The sequence below is a fragment of the Crocuta crocuta genome, unplaced genomic scaffold (assembly GCF_008692635.1).
Source record: "Crocuta crocuta isolate KB4526 unplaced genomic scaffold, BGI_CrCroc_1.0 scaffold10, whole genome shotgun sequence".
Classification (NCBI taxonomy): Eukaryota; Metazoa; Chordata; class Mammalia; order Carnivora; family Hyaenidae; genus Crocuta; species Crocuta crocuta.
In genome coordinates, this window is record NW_027527551.1 from 2,255,476 (window position 1) to 2,281,396 (window position 25,921).

The 25,921-nt window shown below is 39.3% G+C and overlaps 2 protein-coding genes and 1 non-coding gene across 3 annotated transcripts in view; 1 reads left to right on the plus strand and 2 right to left on the minus strand.

Annotated features, from left to right (window-relative positions):
• Positions 1-440: 440 nt before the first annotated feature.
• On the plus strand, positions 441-12,492 carry LGALS3 (galectin 3). The gene is made up of 5 exons (XM_077768308.1): positions 441-529; positions 2,434-2,814; positions 5,352-5,440; positions 9,080-9,245; positions 12,189-12,492. Exons 1-5 carry the CDS (start codon positions 512-514, stop codon positions 12,342-12,344), a joined length of 810 nt encoding a protein of 269 aa, XP_077624434.1. The 5' UTR covers positions 441-511; the 3' UTR covers positions 12,345-12,492.
• TRNAQ-UUG (transfer RNA glutamine (anticodon UUG)) lies at positions 1,205-1,289 on the minus strand. The gene has a single exon. It is a non-coding gene; the product is annotated as a tRNA-Gln (tRNA).
• A 3,381-nt stretch (positions 12,493-15,873) lies between the features above and the next one.
• The window catches only part of DLGAP5 (DLG associated protein 5), a 37,760-nt gene continuing 27,712 nt past the window's right edge, over positions 15,874-25,921 (minus strand). Inside the window, exons 15-19 of the mRNA XM_077768321.1 lie at positions 22,469-22,661; positions 20,450-20,501; positions 19,557-19,803; positions 18,400-18,449; positions 15,874-16,262 (exon numbers count right to left, since the gene is read on the minus strand). Coding sequence (XP_077624447.1) covers positions 16,122-16,262; positions 18,400-18,449; positions 19,557-19,803; positions 20,450-20,501; positions 22,469-22,661 — 683 coding nt within the window. The 3' untranslated portion in view covers positions 15,874-16,121. The remainder of the gene's footprint in view (positions 16,263-18,399; positions 18,450-19,556; positions 19,804-20,449; positions 20,502-22,468; positions 22,662-25,921) is intronic.

The window sequence follows — 25,921 nt, forward strand, 5'->3', positions numbered from 1 at the left end:
CAGATCTCGGTCAACTCTGCTTTCCTCCTAAAACCCAGAAGATGGCATGGGGATCTTGGGAACCGGAGGGGAGGGGAGTGATCTTAAGAGGCTGGACACTTTGTAAGAGGTGGTGGGAACAGCGCCCAGGAAGGAAGGTGAGGAAGATCATAGACAACCAGGACTGTTTGTGTCTTTACCAAGGAAAGGGGCAGAACATTTCCTTCCTGGTCTTTTCTCTCCTGTCTCATATGCCCCAGGATTGAGAACACAGGCTAGTATGATTAGAGTTTAAAGTGATGAATTAAATAGGGCTGGAGTGCATCCCTGCCCTTTGACGAGCTACTTTGGTGGTTCCAACACTACTGATTTATGTGTATCTGGGGAATAAACTGGCTGGGGAATAAAATGCCCACCTGTAGATTGTCTATAACTGCCTGATGAACTATTTGTGATGTTGTGTTGATAGGGAAAACTGGTGAAATCTAGGATCAAATGATAACCTATCTCTTTTTCCCCCCCTTTCAGGAAAATGGCAGACAGTTTTTCAGTAAGTGTTTTATGTCTATTTTCTTACCTTAATATACATTCCATGTAGGTTCAGGACATTTTTTTCTTTACCACCAGACATTCCCTTCTAATTTTCCCACCACTTGGCTTCTTCTGGCCTTAACTGCCCAATGAGGACTTATTAGCTGAAGTCTTGTCTTTCCAGAAGCAGATTCAGGAAGAAAGCGAGGCAGATAGAGGCCTGAGACTCACTAACAGTAACTCCTTTACTGAAAAGCCTGGGGCAGAAGCAGGTGGGGTCCATGCTCAGGACCTGAGAAATAAGATGAGCAGTGGCAAGTATGGTGCAGTCTGAGCATCCTAATTGCTGTGATTGCTTTTCTCGCATCAGTTAGAGAGTATGTGCTTTTACATGGAGGAAAGCTAGCTCCTGACTTTGGCAAATTGTGAAAGGCAGCCCTCCATGATCTGAGATGATGGGAGCAAGAACAAAGCGATACAGGAGATGCACCAGCAGTTGTGCAGATGCCCCATGAGGCAGGGAGGAAGGGAGAGATACCCTGGCTTCTCACTTTCTCACTTCTTCCCACTCTTTATTTTTTTTTAAAGTTTTAATTATTTCTGAGAGAGAGACAGCATGAGCAGGGGAGGGGCAGAGAGACAGGGAGACAGAATCTGAAACAGGCTTCAGGCTCTGAGCTAGCCGTCAGCACAGAGCCCGAAGTGGGGCTCGAACCCATGAACCGTGTGATCATGACCTGAGCCAAAGTCAGATGCTCAACCAACTGAGCCACCCAGGCACCCCTTCTTCCCACTCTTTAATCTCTTGCCAGTGCTGCCCGTTAGCTAGACTCTGGGAGCCTGGCGAACACTATCTGCAGGGGTCAGTTCCCTGGGTTTGGTGCAAGGGAAGGAAGAAGGATGGATTTGACCAGCACCTTGGGAATATGGCAGGGCTGACTCTTTGCTGTCAAACATGGAACTCATGGAACTCTGGGAACTCAGACCCATCACCCTGACCACCTGCTATAGGGCATCTTTTCACCTGAACCATGTAGTTGTTTGATTTTGATAAGCTATGATCATCAAAATGCAGATAATCAAGTACAGGCCTGTACCAGAAACCACTGTGCATGGCCATGCACCTGTTGTGGCTGCCTGGGCCAGTCTTGTGGTTCTGCTAGAGGTTAGACATGCTGCTAAGAATGGAACCACCCGTTTCTAAAGCCCTCTTCAGGAATGGTCTTGTGCGATGGGATGGAGATTCTTATTAAACCATCCTGGTTCTTTCTTTCCAAGGAACAGTCAATGCCATTGGATGGATGTGCTAACTTTACCATGTAGTTAATATATTGACCCACTATGGCCAAGAAAATATAGCAGTCATTTTTAGAATAGCAATCCATCAATAAAATGCCTTCTTTATGGAAAGACGATTCATGTTGAAAACTGTAAAGTGCTTTGCTTTCCATTTTCTGTATGGCTCCCTTCCTCCCCATGCAGACCATTCAACCTGGAATCCCACTTACTTAATGGCATGATGGGGCCTTAAAAACAACCATAAACTTTAAAATTTTTAAATAGTCCTGGATTTACAGAAAAAATACAAAGATAGTACAAAGAGTTCCAGTGTACCCTATGCTCACTTTTCTCTACTGTTAATGGTTTACATTAGTATGGTACATTTGTTAGACATAATGAACTGGTGCTGATACATTATTACTAAAAACATAATAAATAAAGCGATGAAGCATATATAATCCCAAAGTCTAATTTTAGTCGTAGGAACCGCAGACTATTTCATAGGTGGAAAAAGTTTTGTTGATACGAATTTCATATCTTTACCATATTCCTCTACTTCCTAGATCACATATTCCTGTTTCCCCAAAATTCTGTTTTTGTGAATGTTTTTCATCCTGTAATTGTTTATGTCTTTCTTTCCAGCTTAATGATGCTTTGTCTGGGTCTGGAAACCCAAACCCTCAAGGATGGCCTGCTCCATGGGGAAACCAGCCTGCTGGGGCAGGGGGCTACCCGGGGGCCGCCTATCCTGGCACCTACCCTGGACAGGCGCCCCCAGGCACCTACCCTGGACAGGCGCCCCCAGGCGCCTACCCTGGACAGGCTCCTCCAGGCGCCTACCCTGGACAGGTGCCTCCTGGAGCCTACCCTGGCCCCACGGCACCTGCTTATCCTGGACCAACTGCACCAGGAACCTACCCTGGGCAACCGAGTGGGCCTGGGGCCTACCCGCCCCCTGGACAGCCAAGTGCTCCTGGAGCCTACCCTGGGGCCGGCCCCTTTGGCGCCCCTGCTGGACCACTGGTAAGATGGAGTTAGTTGTTTCATACACTTGATTGTGATCAGGACCAAGCTAATGAAGAACAAACACAGCAATGGTCTGGAGCGTTGGGGCCACTACTTTGCTGTGCTCTGGCTGGGAGCTGGCTCTGCACACTGACATGCAGAGGGCTCCAGAGAGACCTGCAGCTTTAAATTCACTGGTTAGAGCCACTTTTCAGGGACCAGCCATGGTGTATATCAGTCCAATAGAAAAAATCGTTATTTATATTTCGTTTAGTATGTGTACTGTTCGTATAAAGAGAAATCGATGTATCTTTTGAAGACATCTGTAAAGCAGCTTTAATATAAATGAAGTCAAGATCATAGTAATGGGGGAACATTTGGATTACTATTATTAATATACACTGAGTACATAACACGTACCAGCAGTGTGCTTCTATGTGAATAATTTCACTTAACCTATAACCACCCTATGAGACACTGTTATTATTCCTACTTTACACTCAAGGAAATGGGACAATAGTCATACAACTTGCTAAGAGTCATAGAGGGAATGTGTAGGGAAACCAAGGTAATGTGGTTTTGAAAAACCTTCTGGAGGTAATTTTGTTTTTGTTTTTTAATTTTTTTAATGTTTTATTTCAGAGAGAGAGAGAGAGAGAGCGTGAGCAGGGGAGGGTCAGAGAGAGAGGGAGACACAGAATCGGGAGCAGGCTCCAGGCTCTGCGGTGTCAGCACAGAGCCCAACACGGGTTCGAACCCATGAACCATGAGATCATGGCCTGAGCCAAAGTCGGATGCTTAACCAACTGAGTCACCCAGGTGCCCTGGTAATTTTGTGATCTAAAGATGGAATTTTCATTTATGTTAAAACCCACTTTAGTAAATGAATTCTAAATGTAAAATATAATTATGTGGGGCTCCAGACACATCTCAGACACAGATCTTTCCCTTCCAGATATATAGATTGGTTGGGAGGTAACATATAGATGTGAGGAATGCGTTCAGCAGCAGCATGGGATCAGACCCTTCCAGGACTATGTGGTTGCTGGCACAGGTAGTGTCTGACCTGCTTTTAGGTCAGCTTAGAGGAGAGTGCAGAGAAGGTGTTGGGAGTGTGGGCGGCATTGAGCAGGGCCTTGAGCACAGTTAGTCATTTGTAGATGGAGGGGGACACGGAGGCTGTGGAAAGGAAGAGGCAGATGTGAGATAGGTTACAGAGGAAGAATCCCAGGAGCTAGTGGTTAGGTCTTAGGAGTCAGAGATGACTGGGTTTTCAGGGATGGACAACTACAGAACCGGCCAAGGGTCAGCCCAAAACAAGAACTCAGGAAGGAGACCTGATGAGGGATGGGGGAGAAGAGACAATTCCAGTTCACACCTGTTGGATTTGAGGCATTGCAGCAAATTCAGAGAGGAGGAGGTATAGGGCCTGGAGTAAAAAGACTTGGGTGATGGTTGAACCCAGGGGGAAGAAATTATGAAGGGAAAAGAGAAGAGGCGAAGAGAGTTTGGGGAATATTTACAGTACCTTGAACATAGATGGTCAATAAATTTTTGTGGAAGAACAGGGAGTGCATGAAACAAACAAGTGTTCATTTAGTACATAAATTATCTGCCTTTAAAAAAAACCCCTAAACTTTTAAATTTTAAAATAGTTGTAGATTTACAGAAAAATTACGAAGATAGTACAGAGAGTTCCCGTATACTCTACACCCACTTTCCTCTATTGTTAATGTCTTACATCAGTAAGTGTCTGCTAAGTATCTGCTACATTCAAAACATCCTGTTGATGCAATGTAAGTAGAACATAGGAGAACTCACAAGTCCCTAAATGTGACACATCTGCCCTTAGGGAGCAAAATAACCATGGTGAATTTCACACATTATGTGACAAAGGTCTTAAGAGTGGCACAAAGTTGTGTACCTAAAACTGATACAATTATACCTCAATAATAATAATAATAAAAAGAGCAGCTAGCAAAAAATGTTAGTGTTGATGGCAAGGTCTAGCTTAAGCCTTTCCAAAAAATAGTCCAAGTGAATGAATTATAGATTGGGATGTCTTAGTAATGACTGAGAGATACAGTGCTCCAAAAAGGAATATGTTCTGTCTTCGGTTCCGATTAACTGATGGCTTTATTCTTTTTTTTTTTTTTTTAATGTTTTATTTGTTTCTAGGAGAGAGAGAGAGAGCGTGAGCAGGGGAGGGTCAGAGAGAGAGGGAGTCACAGACTGAAACGGGCTCCAGGCTCTGAGCTGGCAGTCAGCACAGAGCCCGACGCGGGGCTCGAACCCACGAACTGCGAGATCATGACCTAAGCGAAAGTCGGACACTTAACCGACTAAGCCACCCAGGCGCCCCAGTGATGGCTTTATTCTTGATTATTGCTTGTGCACGTAGGAAGCCTTATCCCTTCAGGTCTTGGGCAGGGGGACCTGAGAGTCTGGAAAAATGGCTTAAAATGGGGTTATATGTTATTCACATTCAGCAACATTCTTTCTTTCCCCAACAAAATATGACTCTTTATTAATACATACATGCTTTTTCTTCCCAGACTGTGCCTTATGACCTGCCTTTGCCTGCAGGAGTCATGCCTCGCATGCTGATAACAATTCTGGGCACAGTAAAGCCCAATGCAAACAGGTAAGGAGCAAAATTAGCAACTTAAACATATTTGTCAATTGCCTCTTGAATAAAGAATGATCTATTTTGAATTTTAATAAAAATTTTAATGCTACACATTTAGAATTGGGATTATCCCATAAATCAGTGTATGTTCCCACCAAGGGGACATAGTGTCCTTCACTCAATCTTGTTTTTCTCCCACAACCACAATGAGACAGTTCTCCTTTGTGAGCACAAAGAGAAAGAGCAGAAAACCCATTCAGAAAAACCTAGCTTTTTCCTCACAATGAGAGCCTTAGAATTTAAGGGAAGTAGAGCCTCTGTAATGTAATACTTGGCCACCCCCCACTCTGAGCTATACATTGTCTAAAAAACCAACCATGCATTTTATGCCTAGATGTCCATCAAAAATTAGAGTCAGGGGCACCTGAGTGGCTCAGTTGGTTGGGCATCGGACTTTGGCTCAGGTCATGATCTTGTGGTTTGAGTTCAAGCCCTGCGTCAGGCTCTGTGCTGACAGCTCAGAACCTGGAGCCTGCTTTGGTTTCTGTCTCTGCCTCTCCCATGTGCACGCTCTGTCTCTCTCTCTCTTTCTCAACAATAAACATTAAAAAAAGAAAAACTTAGGGTCAAAAACACAAAAGATCACCGTGAATGGAATTTTGAGTTATCTGAGAGCTTATGTACCATACCACTCTCTCCTCATACTTGTACAGATCACCCTGCAGTTATGCATGGCACAGTGCAATCTAAGATCTGGTAAGCCTGACTGCCATTTCCACCTTCCTACTGGGCACATCAGCAGAGTCCCAGATGCCCATGGTGTCAGCCTGCTCTTCAGATGTTAAGTACCACTCTTCTGGGTAGACATTATTTACTTACAGATTTGAAAAGATTCTACAAGTTAAAGACTTCATCAAAATAAGCCAGCCTTTGCCACTGGAACTGGTTTGATGGAGGTGAGCTAGGATGGAGTAAGACTTTGAGCTAATTTAGGAAAATCTATGCTGATTTATGGCTGCCCTGGGATGCCTGGTTATCACCACTAGTTATATCTACATGTAATATGAGTGGGTTAAGGATATCCTGAAGACATCCAGTATACCTGTCCCTGAGGTTAGTGGTACCATTAACAGCCCACAGCCATAAATTAATCCGTTTCCGGGTTTTATGGACAGTGCACAAAAGGTAAAAATTCAAGCTATGTATACAGGTATCCAAGAATCCATAAGTAGCCTCTCTGTCACCTTGCTCCTGGTGGATTAGTGGGAGCCACCTTGTCTGTTACCAGGAAATGGGCTCCACCTCCAATCTGATCATTTACATTCAGATAGCTCATTTACTCTACCTTCAGCCAGCTTTCCCTGGTTCTGTATGGTAGCCATTACCCTTTCCACCCAGCCTATACTGCTTCTCTAAACATAGAGCTTTCCTGATCAATAAAGCTTGTCTCACAGCCAGCTACAAAACGTATATATCCTCTACCTGTGTCCTTATCCATCTTTCCTCCCCAAATACCACACAGAATCCAGCACACATGACCCTGGGCATACTGCACTCAGGATTTGTGAATATCTGCCCTCCTTCCTCAGCCGCTATCACACAGAACCACACTGGTATGTTTGCCTTATTTAGGGTTATTGCATTAGAAACTTTAGCTCCAGTAACACTAGAGATGTAGACAGAGACTATGGCAGATTAAAACTAATTTTGGTTGAAATGGTAGTAAACAGAAAAAATGGTTGCTTGCTTCTGCAAGGAGCAGAATTCTGTGTGAGGAATTACATGAAACAAAGAATGCTTAAGGTGGTAGAGATGGCAAGATCTTCCTTTCAACTGTAGAAAAAATACAGCCATTTGGATTTTTTAGTCAAATACAAATTCTGCTGTCATCTATTTTGACCCTCTCCCTGTGAATTTAATCATTGGAAGATACATTTGTAGCTGTATGTGTCTGTTACTGAGAAAATGAAAATACCCAAGGAATCCTTTTATTTTTTTAATTTTTAAAAAGTTTTATTTATTTCTGAGAGAGAGACAGCGTGAGCAGGGGAGGAGCAGAGAGAGGGAGACACAGAATCTGAAACAGGCTCCAGGCTCTGAGCTGGCTGTCAGCACAGAGCCCGACATGGGGCTTGAACCCATGAACCGTGAGATCATGACCTGAGCCGAAGTTGGACGCTTAACCACCCAGGCCACCCAGGCACCCCAGAAATCATTTTATTTAATGGTTATTTATTTTTGAGAGAGAGAAAGACAGACAGAGCATAAGTGGGGGAGGGGCAGGGAGAGAGAGACACAGAATCCAAAGCAGGCTCTAGGCTCAGAGCTCTCAGCACAGAGCCCAATGTGGGACTTGAACCCATGAACTGTGAGATCATGACCTGAGCTGAAGTCAGACACCCAACTGACTGAACCACCTAGGTGCCCCCCAAGGAATCATTCTTAATAGGTCTAGAGTGTGGACCTTGCTTTAAAACAAGAGCACCAGCTGATTCTGATGTTAGTGCCCTCAGGAGCACACTTTGAGAAGCTGAGGGATAGAGTTAATACTTTAACAGTCAGAGGACTTGTGTTTGCATTAACAGCCAAGGAGAAGGAACAAGGTCAAAAAGTTAAGCCAGCACTTCAATTAATTCCACTTGACATCATGGAATGTTTAACACATTGATCGCCATGACCTCACAACTTAGCAACAGGATACCAAACATTATGTTGTCTCATTCTTGTTATTTTAGGACTTAGGTTTTTGGTTAACTATAAGGAAGTCAGGTATTTGATAGCTTTTATTTATGTGACTGGCCTGCCTTTCATAGGTATTATAAGTAGCAGGGCAGGACAGGGAAGAGGTAACCATTATTATTTGCCATGTAAAGCATAAAGTGGCCCTAAACTTCCATAAGGAAACCTTGAAGAGTTTTCATGGTAGAGGAAGTAAAGAAGTAATGACAGCTGAATGGAATGATGTGACCAAAGACAATGAGGCAACAAATGGAACACATACTGCCTTACTTACTTTCAGATACTACAAGAATACATCGAATACTTGGCCTAGTATACTTTCCAGTTTGAAGCCATACTCGGCTTCATTTACTTCCTGTTTAGAACATGTTCCTGAACTTAAGGATTTGCTCTTTAGAAAATTATATGTTCTTTGGGGTGCTTGGGTGGCTCAGTTGTTGCGTGCCTGACTCTTGGTTTCTGCTCAGGTCATGATCTCAAGGTTCATGGGTTTGAGCCCTGTGTCAGGCTCTGTGTTGACGGCACAGAGCCTGGAATTCTTTGTCCTCTCCCCTTCTCATGTTCTCTCTCTCACTCAAAAATAAATAAACATTAAAAAAAATTCTACATTCAGGGCGCCTGGGTGGCTCAGTTGGTTAAGCATCCCAACTCTGGCCAGGTCATGATCACATGGTTCATGAGTTTGAGCCCCACATCGGGCTCTGTGCTGACAGCTCAGGCCCTAGAGCCTGCTTCAGATTCTGTTTCTCCCTCACTCTCTGCCCCTCCTCCACTCACGCTCTTCTCTCTCTCTCAAAAAATGAATAAACGTTAAACAAAATTTTTTTAAATAAATAAATAAACCCTATGTTCTTCACTTGATACAAATGTACAACTTCAGTCGTTTTACTAATTCTGGTCTTTGGTTTAAAACAGACTTGCTTTAGATTTCAAGAGAGGGAATGACGTTGCTTTCCACTTTAACCCACGCTTCAATGAGGACAACAAGAGAGTCATTGTTTGCAATACAAAGCTGGATAATTTATGGGGAAAGGAAGAAAGACAATCGACTTTCCCATTTGAAAGTGGTAAACCATTCAAAGTAAGTTATTGCTACTATTATCTATTGATAATGTATAATTCTCATGGGGAATCAGCCTCAAACCACAATGTATTTGAACGGAGTTTTTTATCAACTGTCCAGGGAGACCTAACTAGGACATCTGCTCCCCATCTTGGGACGAAGCACAATAGGACTCACACACTCCCCAACTCCATTTGTGCATTTCACTACTGTTCCTGTTATTACACCTTTGAGTTTAAGCTTTTCTGGAAATGAGAAAAATGACATCTTAATAAAAAAGGCAGAAAGTCTTGATGGGACAGTTGGGCTGAGACTTTCTTCCTTAATACAACATAGTTGGCATAGTAATCAAAACTAAGTTCTAAAATTAATGCATATTTGTTTTATGAAAAAAATGTATAGGTTTTCAAATTAAAAAGTCCTCCATCGTTTCTCCTTTTCCCCAGACTGACAAAGGTTGCAACTTGGTGAATATCTTTCTAGTATTTTCTGTGATGTACAGCACACTATTTATCTACTTATTTATTTAAAAAAACCTTTTATTTATTAAGTAATCTCTACCCCTGAACTCACGACCCCGAAGAGTCACATGCTCTACTGACTGAACCAGTCAAGCATCCCCACACTTTTTATTTTTAAGCACTGCTTTAACAAATATTAGGCCCACACGTTGGGTTAGGTTAACAATAGAGTGGCCAATAAAACAGCTAGACTGTAAGCTCCTCAAGGGCAGGGATTTACAACGATCATATTCTATATTTGGTGAACATCATTTTATACTAGAACATTGTTACTTAGGGACACTTGTTTGGCTTAGTCAGTGAAGCATCTGACTCTTGATCTTAGCTCAGGTCTTGGTCTCGGGGTTGTGAGTTCAAGCCCTATGTTGGGCTCTGTGCCTACTTAAACCAAACCAAACCAAACCAAACCAAACCAGAACAGGGGCTCCTGGGTAGCTCAGCTGGTTAAGCGTCTTGATTTTGGCTCAGGTCATGATCTGACTCACACTAGGCGTGGAGCCTGCTTAAGACTCTCTCTCTTCTTCCCCCTCTGCCCCTCCCCTGCTCTCTTTCAAAAACAAGCAAGCAAACAAACAAAACGTTACTTAATAGTATTTCAACTATTATGTGATAATTCAACAAGTGCCCTATTGATAATTTGGAGTATGTAAATATTCTAAACAAATAAAACCTGGAGGGGTTATTTTACTAAAGTATTGTAATAAGTGTCCTTATAAATATTTGCCTCCTAGAAGAATAATTGTATTCTAAGAATATACATATTTAAAATTTAGGTAAGATATTGCCAAAGTGCCCCTTCCAAAAGTTTGTAAGGATAAACGTGCTCACTACTATTGGAAGAGTGTTCCCACTGCTCTTGCCAGAACTGGTTATTATCAGTCTTCACATTTGCCACTCTACTACAGGATTCCTACTTTAGTATTTTTATTTTTATTTATTTGGTGAAGTACAGTTGACACACAGTGTTACCTCAGTTGGAGGCGTACAACATAGTGATCTTTATGAGTTATGCTGTGCTCACAAGTGCAGCTCCCCTGTCACCATACAACACTATTACAGTACCATTGACTGTATTCCTTTGTTGTATCTTTTATCCCGGTGACTTACTCATCCCATAACTGGAAGCCTGGACCCCCCCACTCCCCTTCAACAATGTTGCCCATCCCTGTATCCCTCTCTCCTCTGGCAACCATGTTTGTTCTCTGTATTTATGGGTCTTTTTCTGCTTTTTGTTCATTTGTTCCTTTTTTTGAATTGTTTTTTAGATTCCACAGTATAAGTGAAATCATGGTATTTGTCTTTCTTTGACTCTTTAAAAATTTTTTTTAATGTTTATTTATTTTTGAGAGAGAGAGAGGCAGTGTGAAGAGGGCAGAGACAGAGACAGAATCTAAAGCAGGCTCCAGGCTCCGACCTGCCAGCAGAGCCCAATGCAGGACTTGAACTCACGAACCATTAGATTATGACCTGAGCCGAAGTCGGACGACGCTTAACTGACTGAGCTACCCAGGCGCCCCTGTCTGACTTCTTTGATTTAGCATAATACATTCTAGGTCTGTTCACATTGCCACAAATAGCAAAACTTCATTCTTTTTAATGGCTGAGTAATATTCTATTGTATTTACATACCACATCTTCCTTATCCATTCATCTACAGATACACACTTGGGTTGCTTCCATATCTTGGCTATTATAAATAATGCTGCAGTAAAATGGGGGTGCATAGATCTTCTCAAACTCGTGTTTTTCAGTTTCTTTGGGTAAATACCCATTAGTGAAATTACTGGATCATATAGTATTTCGAGCTTTAGTGTTTTGAGGAACCTCCATACTGTTTTCCACAGTGGCTGCACCAATTTACATTCCCACTAACAGTGCACAGTGTTCCTTTTACTCCACATCCTCACCAGCACTTGGTGTGTTTATATTTTTACTTCTAGGGGTTAGCCATACAAAAATTTTGTTTTTATGTAGACACATTATTAATCTTTTCCTTTATAGCTTCACCTTACCCTTATCATTTTATTTTGCTTAAATCTTTAAATAATCTGGAGTCTTATTTTTACTGCAAAGTTACTTCTCTGGACTTCAATCAGTTCCACAGATGATCATAAAGATGAATTATGGGACATTCTGAGCTCAAGCTAGACTGGTTTTGAAATTAATGAGCATTTCCGGGGCACCTGGGTGGCTCAGTCGGTTGAGCGTCCGACTTCAGCTCAGGTCATGATCTCACGGTTCATGGGTTCAGGCCCTGTGTCAGGCTCTGTGCTGACAGCTAGCTCTGAGCATGGAGCCTGTTTCAGATTCTGTGTCTCCCTCTCTCTCTGACCCTCCCCTGCTCATGCTGTCTGTCTCTTTCTTTCTCAGAAATAAACATTAAAAAAAAAAAAGAGAAATTAATGGCATTTCTAACAGTTTTGTGTATGTGCCATTTCAGATACAAGTGCTGGTTGAATCTGACCACTTCAAGGTTGCCGTCAATGATGCTCACTTGTTGCAGTACAATCATAGGATTAAAAATCTCCAGGAAATCAGCAAACTGGGAATTTCTGGTGACATAGATCTCACCAGTGCTTCACACATAATGATATAATCTTAAAGGGGAAGATTTTTAAAAAAATGAAATTGAATATAAACCTTTACATTTAAATCTCATGTTTACTGACTGAAAAATTTTACCTTTCTTTATTCATGAATGTCTTCCTTGTAAGTCATGCATTTAATAAACATTCTAAGAGTTACTTGTCTTTATATGTCATTTAATTGGGGCAGTTTATTCTTTTTGTTTTTAAAGATTTTATTTTTAAGTAATCTCTACACCCAACATGGGGCTTGAACTCCCAACCCCGAGATCAAGTGTTGCACACTCCACTGGCTGAGCCAGCTAGGCATGGGGCAATTTATTCTTGATAATGCACAATGGACTCCGTGGAGAAGGAATATGTAGCAATATTAATACTGCACTAGAGTCTCCCAAAGTTTCCTATGCTTGCTAAAATAAGAAAATATTATTTAAACCTCTGAGTTTCCATAAAACCCAGAAGATACTACAAGACTACAAGGAAATCATTCTTCCACTCTCTTAATTAAGGAAATATATATTCAGAAAATAAGAAAAACACAAAGAAAAAGTTTACCTTTTTTTTTTTACTGTTAGCATTATGGTATATATTTTTGTTTCTCTTAACTATTTTCTCTTTCTAAATGAAGCTGTTTTCAAATCCATATTTGATACCAATATGAGACAATCTTACTGTAAGTTCTCTTGATTTTTATGAAATATTACATTTACAGAGGAAAAATAAAACTCTTAATTGGATCTATAATCAGCTTGAAAAATTGAATAGTTCCCATTGGCAACATTCTCAACCATGCCTTTCTGTCCTTATTACCAGCATGCCCAAGGATTAGTACAACTTCAAAACTAGAATGTGGTCATAGCACTTCATTTTATAAAAGATCAAAATATTGTTTGGTTTCTACACCACCACCTCCTAGATATTTTATTATCACGAGGTGGGTTCCTCAGGAAGCAGAGATTAGAACACAATAGGTTTATGGGGGAGAATCTTGCAATTAACAACTGCACACAATTGGGCAGAGGGAGAAGCTGGGCATCGAGGCCTCAGCCCACCCTGAGGGCTTCTGAAGATGGGATGATCCTTTGGAGCTGTCAAGAGGAGGGACAGTCCTTCATATCTTCACTTTGATCAGTGAATAAATACAAGCCACCTGAGAAGCAGTACGATCTTGGGTGAAGTGGCTGTCTTTACCTGAGGTAGTTTTCACACGGGGACGATACCTGAAGGCTGTTTAGAAACAGTTCTAGCAATTAAAGGAAAAAAATCTTTCAGTCCTAAAAAGGGATGTGAGCAGCACATCACATTTTATTTGGAAAACTATATTGGGGTGCCTGGGTGGCTCAGTCAGTTAAGCATCCAACTTTTGATTTTGGCTTAGGTCATNTGGCTCAGTCAGTTAAGCAACTGACTTGGGCTCAGGTCACGATCTCACGGTTTGTGGGTTCGTGCCCCGCATCAGGCTCTGTGCTGACAGCTCAGAGCCTGAAGACTGCTTCAGATTCTGTGTCTCCCTCTCTCTCTGCCCCTCCCCCACTCACAGTCTGTCATCTGTCTCTCTCAAAAATAAATGAACATTAAAAAAAAAACAACCTATGTTAATTCCTTACTCTAACATTCTGATCTTGACTGTTCCACACCTGAGTGGAAAAACTTATTAAGTGTAAAAGCTATGGAAAAAAGAAGGAACTGGTTTGCACAAAATTACTTAAATCTTCTGAGCCTTGTTTTCTTTGTCTATAAAATGGTGATATATCTTTTGTAGGGTTACTGTCATCATTGAATAAATATTGTTTGCAAAAGTGTTGTCATATCATGGTAGATCCTCAATAAATGGAATTTTTTTTTCATATTCGTAAAGCCATTTGTTCTACCCAGCAGTATTCTTTCATTGTATCTTTAAAGATCTTCCTAATACCTTATAATTCTAGAGTCCAATAGCCCAAGAACACTATCTAGTTGTACAGCAAATTGATGGCTAACTACCCATCCATTCCCTGCTTCCTAATAGTCATGGTTTTATTCAGGTATAATCCTAGATAAAACAGGGAATTCTGTTTAGGTAAAGACAATCCCTGGCTGAACTGCAAATGGAGATGTGGCATCGGATGGCCTAACCAGACTAAAGGAAAGCATATACATACTCTGATTACAACTGACAGCCATTTTGTGACCCCAAAAGGCCCCAGCCATAGAGAAGCTAACACTGAGGATAATAGAACTATGAATAGAATGTGTGACCATTATTGAACTGTTGATTGCAAAGTGTCTGGAATCACCCTGACAACCTGTGAAAATAATAAAACTTCCTTGTTGGGGCTCCTGGGTGGTGCAGTTAGTTATGCGTCTGACTTGATTTCAGCTCAGGTCATGATCTTACAGCTATGAGCTCCACACTGGGTGTGGAGCCTGCTTAAGATTCTCTCTCTCTCTCTGTCTCTCTCTCTCAAAAATAAACATTTAAAAATAAATAAACCTCCCTGTTATTAAGCTAGTTTGAGTTCATTTTACTATTACTAAACAGCCAAAAGTTCTCTGAACAATAGCATATCTTACTAAACCTACAAAAAATAAAAAATCATGTTTACTGGCATTGTTTTTATTTTCATCTGCCTTATCCTTGAGGGCAGATATTATTTTATTGTTATGTTGCATATTGATTTATATGGATTCTAAGTCTTTCAGTTACTTTGCACCTGGGCCCTTAGACAACACTAACTTTTATATATGTTTCTGTGTTCTGCATGTCTTGCTTGAATTATTTATTAACTGGCTATTGGAGCCGCTTTTATCTTTTGCTGAGACTAGGCATTCTAAGGACATTCTTCTAAGCCAACACCTCACATAGCCTAACTGCTCATATGAACTTGATAATAAATACTATCTTTCCCATAAGCCTAACATACCTTTCTCTGACAACAGAAGTGGATGTGTTTTTTTTCTTTTTGAAAACCCCTAATTTTACAAGTTTATCTATAAAGTTGCTGCTCGTTTGGAGACCACTCCAATCCTGACTCATTTAGAGGCCTAGGAAATAACCCTCCAGGTCTGGTGACAAGCCTTAGCTACTATGACTTCTCTTGATGCTTCTGTTATTCTCATGGCCCTGTTGCCTACAACCCTGCAAATGAAGAGTTTTTTTAAAAGAGAAAATATTTCAAACACATTAAGTGATTGACATAATTCTCTTCGAGGGAAGAAGGCATCTTTAGGCTGTCAGTCAGGTCAAGGGGAAAATGATAAGAAAAAGGCAAAGATTTAATGGGCCCCTCTAAGAGTTTAACCATTTTTTGACTGCAGCATGTAAACTGACTTTGGATTCCAGAAAGCTCATTTAAAGAAAACACAGTATACCCTGGAAAATGCAATATGCAAAGCTGTTTAACATCAACAAATTTAAGAGTCCAAACTAACAATAAGGTATAAAAAGATGTAAATATTTCTGTCAAAGTTTAATATTATATTTTGATTAAACTGAAGAATGTTCATGAGCTCTGTGTTAGTACATTTAGCTTTAAGCTTATACATTTTAAACAAGAGAGGCGAGGTGAAGTACATTTTTTATTCTGCATAGTTAATGTACAAAATATCCCCACTTCCCTTGAAAATATCCCCACTTCCTATCATATCTAAAACAAACTCTGATGAACACTGAGTATTGAAACATTTTATAACACTATATAAATTGAACAGAAGGAAACACAAATACATATTCTTCAATTTTTCAAGACGCTAAGAATATATCACAGCACTGATAATATGAAGAAAAATATTTGGATTCACTTTTAAATTCAAAATTCTTCTTGTTGTTCTTCACTGAGGGGCCTTAGAGGTGAAAAAGTAATCAAGTTACCACCAAAGGAAATGTGTCTGGTGTGATCTGGATGTCTCCTTTCCACTTGGGTGAATGTATTACTGCAGTTTAGGCTTGGCTAGAGAATAAATTCAGAGAAGTCACTAAATCACATCTTTCACCAATTAAGTCTTCAACAATGCAATTTAATAGTAGGTTAATTAATAACATAAACAACATGTATAGAATAATAAAATTATTACTAGCACAATGAATTTGCTTTCTAGTAAATCTAATTTCAATATGTACTTTAATTGAAAAGGTATATTAGGTATATATGCCTGAAAGGTGACTAATATGCAAATGGACTTCAGCAATATATGGAGCATGAATATAATTAAGGCCATATTTTAAGCCACTTACACAGATGCCACAAGTCCTAATCCATATAACTGTACTTAATAGGCTTTTTACTAATGTGATAATCCTTTTCTTTTGTTCCCCCTTGAGCCCTATTTCAGGTTCAAGTGATGCTACAGACCAAGTAATAACCTGGGTCTAAAATAGATAGGTGACCTATAAAATATAAAATTAAAAAAGTCTAAGTTCTAATAGTTATGAAAGAGGAAAAGAATTCACAGGGAGACTAAATTATAAAGTACTAAGATCTACCAACAAGATAATATATAAGATAGATAACTGTGAAGCACTTTTAATTGTACAATTAGTATAAAATGAAATATGATACATTAATTTCCAGGTTTAATTATAATATCATTTACATCAGAACCAAGCATTCAGAGTTCAGATTTGGGAACAAGATTATATCAGGTTTGTATAAATTGGCCTTATGCTGAAATCCCTGACTCTAATATCAAGAAAGCACAGAGTATGGGCCACAGTGATACACTTTATTCTGCTCCTGAGACGCAAGGCAGCCCAGAAGCCTGAACATAAAGAAGGCATCTTTGAAAATAATGAAGGCCAACACATACAGAGGTCCTTAAGGAATTAGTGGCTTAAGGAAGGCAAGTTATCTGCCAGGCTTCATGAGGGTAACAAAAATTATTGTTCTTTTATCCTACATTTTGCCTTAATGAATTTTTTATATTCTGAGATCAAAGATTAGCAAACCAAGATCATTTCCTGACCTATTTTAGCAGCTGGCCCTGGAAAATTTCAAGGTAAGTCTATAAACCAGGGTTGTCAACCTGGCTACACATTAGAAGCACCTGAAAAAGGTCCTACTCCAGACTGTTGGAATAAAAATATCTGGGAAAACCAGTGCTATAAACACTTAGTAAGCAAGAGCACACTCTTTCATTCATGCCTCACTGCCAGCATCATGAACATGAATCGGACAGCTCTGCCTAAAGAGGAATTTACAGTTCCTAAGGGAAATAGATTCCCAAAATTATAATCCATTTCATGAATGTAATATATTCATATCATACTACTAATAAGAGATTAAATGTGTGCATTGTACACCTATATCTATATGTAAATCAATAGGAGAGAGATGAGAGATTTTCCAGGAAGGCCTTACAGAAGGGCTAAATGTTTGAACTAGATGTAGAGGTAAGAGGTCAGCAAAAATAGAATAGTAGGACATAAATACAGTAATCTGAAAGAATTAAAATGAAAACAGCCAATGATGAATGAAAGTAGGATAGACATTATCTTCCCAACTGTACATTTCTAAAGGCAGAAACCTTGCCTTATTTTCTCTTGCATCACTTAGAAACACCCAGCATAAGCCAAGCTACATATTGGATATATAAGTATTAAACCAATTTGTTGTAACAAATTTGAAACAAATTTTTTTTTTAATGTTTTATTTATTTCTAGGAGAGAGAGAGAGACAGCGTGAGCAGGGGAGGGTCAGAGAGAGAGGGAGTCACAGACTCTGAAACAGGCTCCAGGCTCTGAGCTGGCAGTCAGCACAGAGCCCGACGTGGGGCTCGAACCCACGAACCGCGAGATCAGGACCTAAGTGAAAGTCGGACGCCCAAATGACTGAGCCACCCAGGCGCCCCAAATTTGAAACAAATTAAAAATTTAATTTTTTTGGGAAATAAATCTTCAGAATTTAGTATTAAAGTATGCTATATTTTAAAGTATATAAACATGAATAACAAATGGATTTCACAATATATGAAACAAAAACATGTAAATTTTAAACCAACTTTGTACACGTATTGAAAAGTGAGTAGTATCATTTTATAAAACAAATCTAGAATATAAAGGAATTTTTCAAATTAAGTTGGAAAACTTACCGAATCAAGAAGATGGCATTCAGTAGTGAGACTTTTAGTATCAAATAGTACTGAAAAACAAAAAATAACTTAACTTTTTAAAGAATATCCTCACAGTCAAGGCAAAAAGTTCCATATATGAAATGCTATGACAAAAACATAGGTCATCTTACGCTACAGCATTTTTAGTTTTATTTATTTTTTCTTCTTATTATATTTTTAAATTTATTTCTAGGAGAGAGAGAGAGACAGCGCGAGCAGGGGAGGGTCAGAGAGAGGGAGTNCGAACTCAGGAACCGTGAGATCATAACCTGAACTGCAGTTGGATGCTTAACCAATTGAGCCACCCAGGAGCCCCAGTGCTATGGTATTTTTAAAATGTACTTAAATTTTTTAGTAAAATTCTTATTCTTAAATTCAGTAGAGAGTCTTCTACAAACAAATCTCATGCTTGTGATATTAAAGATACCACTAAGTGTCCAGGTTGGTGAATATGTGGAGATTTGGGGAAAGTGGTACATTTGGAGGGCGTAGAAGCTTTGTACCCTTTCCCCATACCTTGCCCTATGCATCTCTACCACATGGCTATTCCTGAGTTACATCGTTTTATAATATAAACAGGTATAAACTAAGGTTGAGGGGGGGGGGGAAAAGGTACCCCAAAGATGCTAGATGAAGAACACAGTTGGAGTACATTAAAGTACCAGTGAGTAGCAGATGAAAACAGTAGTGTGATACAAAACTGCAAGAGACACTTCCTATTACAGAACAATCATAACAAAGTAGATAGGAAAAAGGCAATATGGAATAAAAAGAGAGGATTCTGAAGAAAGGTTTGAGGATGTGTGTTGAAAAGGAGGTGAAGTAAAAAAAAAAAAAAACTTCAGGGAATTTCTATAATTCTGAGTCTGCACAAACAATGAAGATTCCAAACAGGTCTAATGTAAAATGCTACTTATTTTCAACATTAGTTTTTAATAGGTCTACTTTAAAAGGTTTGACGTGTAGAGTGGGATTCTACAACACATTCTACAACACAAGGTATTTATTGTGAATGTCCAACTTTTCGACATTTATTCTTAGAAACTTGTACCTTGAAGTATTTACAATAATCTAAGTATTAGTCCAAGTTCATTTATTTAACAATGTGTTATCTAAATATATTTAGAAGACCTCACCTGACTGAGAAAGTTTAGTTTCCTCTTCCTGTAAGATGTTATTTTGTGATGCTATATTTTTTTCAGGGCTGCTCATCAAAACATCCTGTGTTGTCATAGAAGAATTTAGTTTCATTCCTTCTACATCATCTGAAATTTCTTGCTTTTTGTTAGTATTAATATCATCTCTCATTTCACCAGCAGGTAGAGGCAAATTCATTCTTTCACTGGGCAAATGATCCATGTCAAAGTTTATCTTGTTTGTATCCTGGAAGTAAAAAAATGCTTTTACATTTAATTACCAAAGTTGAAAAAATAAAAAAAGTCGTGTTATTTATTTTTTGTTATTGTTTTTAATTATTTATTTTTTATTTTTATCATTTATTATTATTTTATTAAAAATAAAAACAGAAGAATGACATTCAGAACATAGGCTAAAGAACACTGTAAATCCTACTAGGTTGCTTCTCGAACAATTAGTTTAAAACTATTATAGCAATGGTATGATTGAAGGAAACTTTCTCAGCAAGTGTCTACAACACTCTACTTCAGTAACTGGCAAACATTTTATTTGAAAGGCCAGATGATAAGCATTTTAGGCTTTGTGAACCACAGAATCTCTGCCACAACTACTCAGTTCTACTACTGTATTGTCAAAGTAGCCAGATACAATATGTAGGTGTGGCTGTGTTATAATAAAACTTTATTTACAATAATAATCTTGATGTCATTTAAAGAGCAAAAAATGGCACTGTAGTTTAACAAGCCAAAGGCGTTTAAAACATGCATTATCATTTTATATGACTGATTTAGATTTAGATTTTGATTTTCAGAATGGAAATTCCGGGAGTTGTTTGTGGAGTTACTATACATAATGACATAAATTGCTATCTCTACACTGGAATCGGACTTACATAATTTACTTTGATTAAATCTTGTAATCCAGGACACTGAGCATCTTCTATGCTGTTCAAAAAAAAAAAAGAAAAAGAAAAAAGCAGCACTGTAATCAGATAATTAAACATATTGCTATCTTTTTACTTGTGTTTTGATATTGTCCCTCATGAATCAAAGATGGAGCCTGGTCCAAGATCAGATTTCATCCAAACAGGTTAGTTTGGACCACAGCTACAGGCAGGATGGCCACAAAACCCAGAAAGCTCACAGCAGGTTACCATGCTGCTCAGTCCACCAGCAATCTTTTGAACCTCAGCCAAATCCAGAGCCACACATAGACTAGGGAAAGTTAGAATAAAGCCAGCTCCCGGGAACGTGGAACCAACAACTGAGTTGTGTACAGTTGGAGTTGGCTACATTTACTTGTTTGCTACAGCATAATATATTACAATCTCAAAGTTCGTAACTTGTACTTCATAGAAATATCGGTCTCAACCTCTTGCAGGTCATTTTTGTTTTAAAAATTCTATTTTTCTAGTTTTCAACTTCACGTTGCCTTCACTGCACAAAGTTGTTTATGTGTAAGCTGTTCTTTTAGGACTATTTTTGGGAGTTAAGTAAAAAAACTTTTTAAAGAGTACTTGTAATATCACTTAAATACAATCATGAATCTTCTCAGCATAAGATAATAAACTAGAGAGACATATAAAGTAAAGTAACTTGCACTTAGGAAATGACAATAAATTATAACCCAGATTTCTAGAATATTTAGTCCCCCCAAAAGGTTAAATATACCTTGGTTTATACTAAAAATTAGAAATCTTAAAATTTGTTTCATAAAATATTTAAAAGCAAACACTTTCATTTGTTTCCTCTATTTTGAGTCATAGGGTGTTCTTTATTTTTTTGAAAGACTTCTCTGCTGTGATGACTAAGTATTCAATGCTATCCCACTCCAGATTAGTAATAAATCCAGTAGTCCTCTCTTGGCTCCAGACTATAGTTTTATTTCCTACTTATCTTAAAGTATCTTTTTTCCTATCAGGATTCTAGTATCTTTATGTTCCACGAACAAGGACTATACAGATAATGTTGATGCATTTGTAGCAGAAAGAATATAGGCAGCATCCAATTTTACCAATTATAAGCTGAATTTGGGCAAGTTACTAACTTCTCAAGTTCTCACACTTGAAAAATGGGGACCTAATACCTCACAGGGTTGTCCTGAGGATTAAATGAGATAATACATGTTAAATAACCTAGAACCATGTCTAGCCCATAATTCTTCAGTACACACTAGCTCTCCCTTATTTATGCTCTGTTATCTGTCAAGATAGCAATCTCAAGGTACTTTCTATAGAGGCTGGAACAAAAGTGCCTACCTCTCAAGGACCCTGTAGGGAGGCATCAAATGCTGCTGTTTTGTAAATGATGAAGATGAAACTAAGTGAGTTAAACTTGTCTCAGAGTTTCACAGCTAGTATGTATGCCATAAAGCTGGTTTTGAGCTCAGTACTAATAAAGCACCAAAGTCACAATGTGTTTAATGTCAAAGGACAGTGTACTGCTTCTTTTCTTCTTAGGTCTACAGAATTTATTCTGTCCATCTAAATAGAACCAATTATCTATCAGAAATTGTAAGCCTTAGGGGCATCTAGGTGGCTCAGTCGGTTAAGCGTCCGACTTCGGCTCAGGTCATGATCTTGCAGTTCGTGGGTTCGATCCCTGCGTCGAGTTCTGTGCTGACAGCTCAGAGCCTGGAGCCAGTTTCAGATTTTGAGTGTGTCTCTCTCTGCCCCTTCCCCACTCATCCTCTGTCTCTCTGTCTCAAAAATAAATGAACTATTAAAAAAAAAAGAAATTGTAAGCCTTAGTTCCCTCATGTAGGAAACAGAAGTATTTTCTATATGTTACAGGGTCATTGTGAAATCTAATAAAAAATATAGGTCTGGCATATTTTACCAGGTTAACAATCTGAAATGATATTTAATGTCAGCCTCTGTTATACTCTTGATAATAACACACGAAAGAAATACCTGTTTGTAGGAATAGTTGACAGCAAAATCTCCTTATCAACGTGTCCACATTTGGTACCTGGAGGATCAGGATTCTGTGGTGACACAGTCTGTCTCAGAACACCCGCCTCAGCCCTGCTCTCAGACACAGCTTTGCTGATAGACTTAGGGGTCCTGAATCTTTGAGAAAGACGTTCAGAAGAGATAGAAAGTCCTAGAAGATGAAGGAAATCATCTCAATGTCAAATTCCTTCATTCACTTTTCATTATAACAAGGAAGACAGAGCAAGTTCTTCCTATTAACCCTACCATCTAAACGCCTTCTCCCGTAAAATGTTTGTTAAAGACAAATGCCTGCGGCTTTCAGTTAAAGATAGTATTCAGCACACACGTTAGATTCTGTTTCCTCCTATCTCAATAGTCGACACAGTAACAGAGATCGTCTTAAAAGGCAGAATGTCATAAGGACAAAGAGTCTTTTTTTTTTTTTTAAACTCAGTAGCTTTTTAAACTTGAAATACAATTTTCCAGGACAAAGAGAATTAAAAGAGAGACAATAATAGCCAGAAACATTTGGAAGCTGTAATGTAGATGAGTGAGTAGGCTATTACTTACTAGACCCATGAAAATAAATCCTAAGTCAGTCAGGAAAGAGGAGAATCAACCCAATTTATACCATAGCACCCCTCTAAAAAACTGGTGGCCTCAAGTATCTCTGGAAGCAGAGATGAAAGTGGAGATAAAAACAAGAAGAGCAAACAGTTTAAAGAACAAATGGAGCCCTTTCCTTATTCTGCACAGGTAGTCAACACGCTCCTGGCCACTACCCGAATCAGAAAACAGAGGCTTATTTCCTAAAAAAGGTGGAACAGAAGGCTTCTGACTTAGGGGATACCAGGTAAGGTTGAGATGGGGACTATCTGGAAAAAGGAGATTCAGTGAGGATTTACAAACTGTTGAGGCATTCAGTTTTTTCTCCCACGTGGCCCCTGAAAGGCTGGGAGCCAAAATTATAGCCTCTAGGCAGCAGACTGAAAGAATCTTCTCTGGGGAATCTGACTAGCACATGAGAACAGACTTCAACATAGTGACGTGTAGGGTCCCAGCGCTATGGCACAGCTAAATTGCCCCACAGTTAAGAACCCAGCACAGACGTGCTCTGTGCAGAGACCTGCTCTTAACCACAAGCAGGCAGTCAAGGATTTCCAGACACTCACAGAAAGCCTCTAATACAGAGATGGAAACCAAAACCAAATAGGCAATGGGCGCCTGGGTGGCTCAGTTGGTTGGGCATCCGATTTTGGCTCAGGTCATGATCTCGTGGTTCTGGGTTAAAGCCCTGCGTCAGGCTCTGTGCTGACAGCTCAGAGCCCGGGGCCTGTTTCAGATTCCTCTCTCTCTGCCCCTCCCCCCCTCTCAAAAATAAACATTAAAAAAAACAAACAGGCAAAAGTATCTTAGAACAAATGCTGACTCTACAGGAGAACGAAAACATAAAAGTTATCATTAACATCCTCAGAAAGGTAAGACAGTGCACTTACCAAACCAGTATAGAATGTTATAAAATGGAATACTCTAAGAATGAGAAAGAGCTTTTGGGAATTTAAAATCATGAGAGGAAAACAAAACAAAGCACACCATAAAAGCCAACGTGAAAGTTGAGGAAATCCAGGAAGTAGAAAATGGCAAGTACAGGAAAAATTATAAAAATAGCCTATTTACCAGGAAGAAAATAAAATAGGTATTTCTGAAAGAAAGATCCAAGATAACCAAGGAGAGTAAATCATAGGAATAATTCAAGAAAAAAAAATCTATATGTTGTTCAGAGAGAGGGCCTCAAACAACTCAAGACTCTGAGACTCCTATAAAAGAACTGAAAGTGGTTGTGTCTAGGGAGAAAAAAATGGATGCGAGGGGCTTCTTGGGGGGCTTCTGTTCTGTAACAGGCCTCATCTGAACTCTGTGCTCTGTAACTAAAACTCAACTTTAACAAGATAGTGTTGGGCCATAAACTTTAGTCTCTTCAGTCAGAAGTGCCACACTGGGTCCATGAAGGAACAGATAGTGAAGAGTTCATAGTAATGGAAACAGTAGGATCCTTGGGAAATTAGCGGCAAGGAGCCATGTTACTACCAGGAGGCGATTCCTGGGTAGAAGTAAAGCTGCGTAGATTAAAGGAAACAAGCCAGGCCACACCAGGTGTGATACCTAAATTGACATGAGATTATAATATACTTGAGGTGATAAATTTACATTTAATGTAAATACCAGATAGCAGCTCAAGTTTATTTTCAGAAAACTTCCCCGTGGACACAGTTAAATAGGGAAAAAACATCCCTTCAGCTGTTTAGTACCTGAAGAGGACTTGGCCCCTTTCTCCTTGAAAACAAACATCTATGGGCACCTGGGTGGCTCAGTCAGTTAAGCAGCCGACTCTTGGTTTCAGCTCTGGTTATGACCTCAGGGTTGTGGAATCAAGCCTCATGTAGGGCTCTGCACTGACAGTGAGGAGCCAGCTTGGGATTCCCTCTCTCTCTCTCTCTCTCTCTGCTCTTCCCTTGCTCTCTCTCTTTCTTTCTCTCTTTCAAAATAAATACATAAACATTAAAAACAAAAAAGAAAAAGAAAACAAACATCTAGCACTTTAAGCACTGATACAAGTTTCTACTGAGATTTACAGATTACTTCAGCTACGACCTCCCATTACATGACTTAAAAATAATTTCAATCTAGATATATAAATCAATCTAATAAAGATAGCCTATCTGGGGTGCGTGGATGCCTCAATCAGTTGAGCAACTGACTCTTGATTTAAGCTCAGGTCATGATCTCACAGCTAGTAAGTTTGAGCCCTGCATTGGGATTCTTCTCTCTGAACCCCTCTCTCTGTCCCTCCCCTGCTCATGCCCTCTCTCTTTCTCTCTCTTTCTCAAAATAAATAAGTAAACTTAAAAAAAAAAAAGTTTAAAGATAGCATATGAAAAATAGGTATTGGGGGCACCTCGGTGGCTCAGTCAGTTGAGTGACTTGACTCTTGATTTTGGCTCAGGTTATGATCTCACAGTTCATGAGTTTAAGCTGCACTGTCAATGTGGAGCCTGCTTGGAATTCTCTCTCTCTCCCTCTCTCTCTGCCCCTCCCCGACCCACATGAGCATGCTCTCTCACTCTCTCAAATATACACAAAACCTAAAAGAAAAATAGCTATTAAAAAATCATAAGAAAGAAAATCATATGATCAGAATTAGAAATCAGAAAATCATAAGAAGAATGATTTCCTAAAGTATTAAAAGCTGGCTTCACTGGAATGGTTTTAAATTAGGAAATTAGTACATTTATGGTATTTCATAAAACCTTAGCAAAAGTTAATACAAATGAAAATTAAGCCAAACCCACTTTCCATTAGCTTCCTTTTAAAGTACAACTAAAGAAGTGTGATGATTTGATGCCTAAAATACTTTGCATCTTAAGTTCT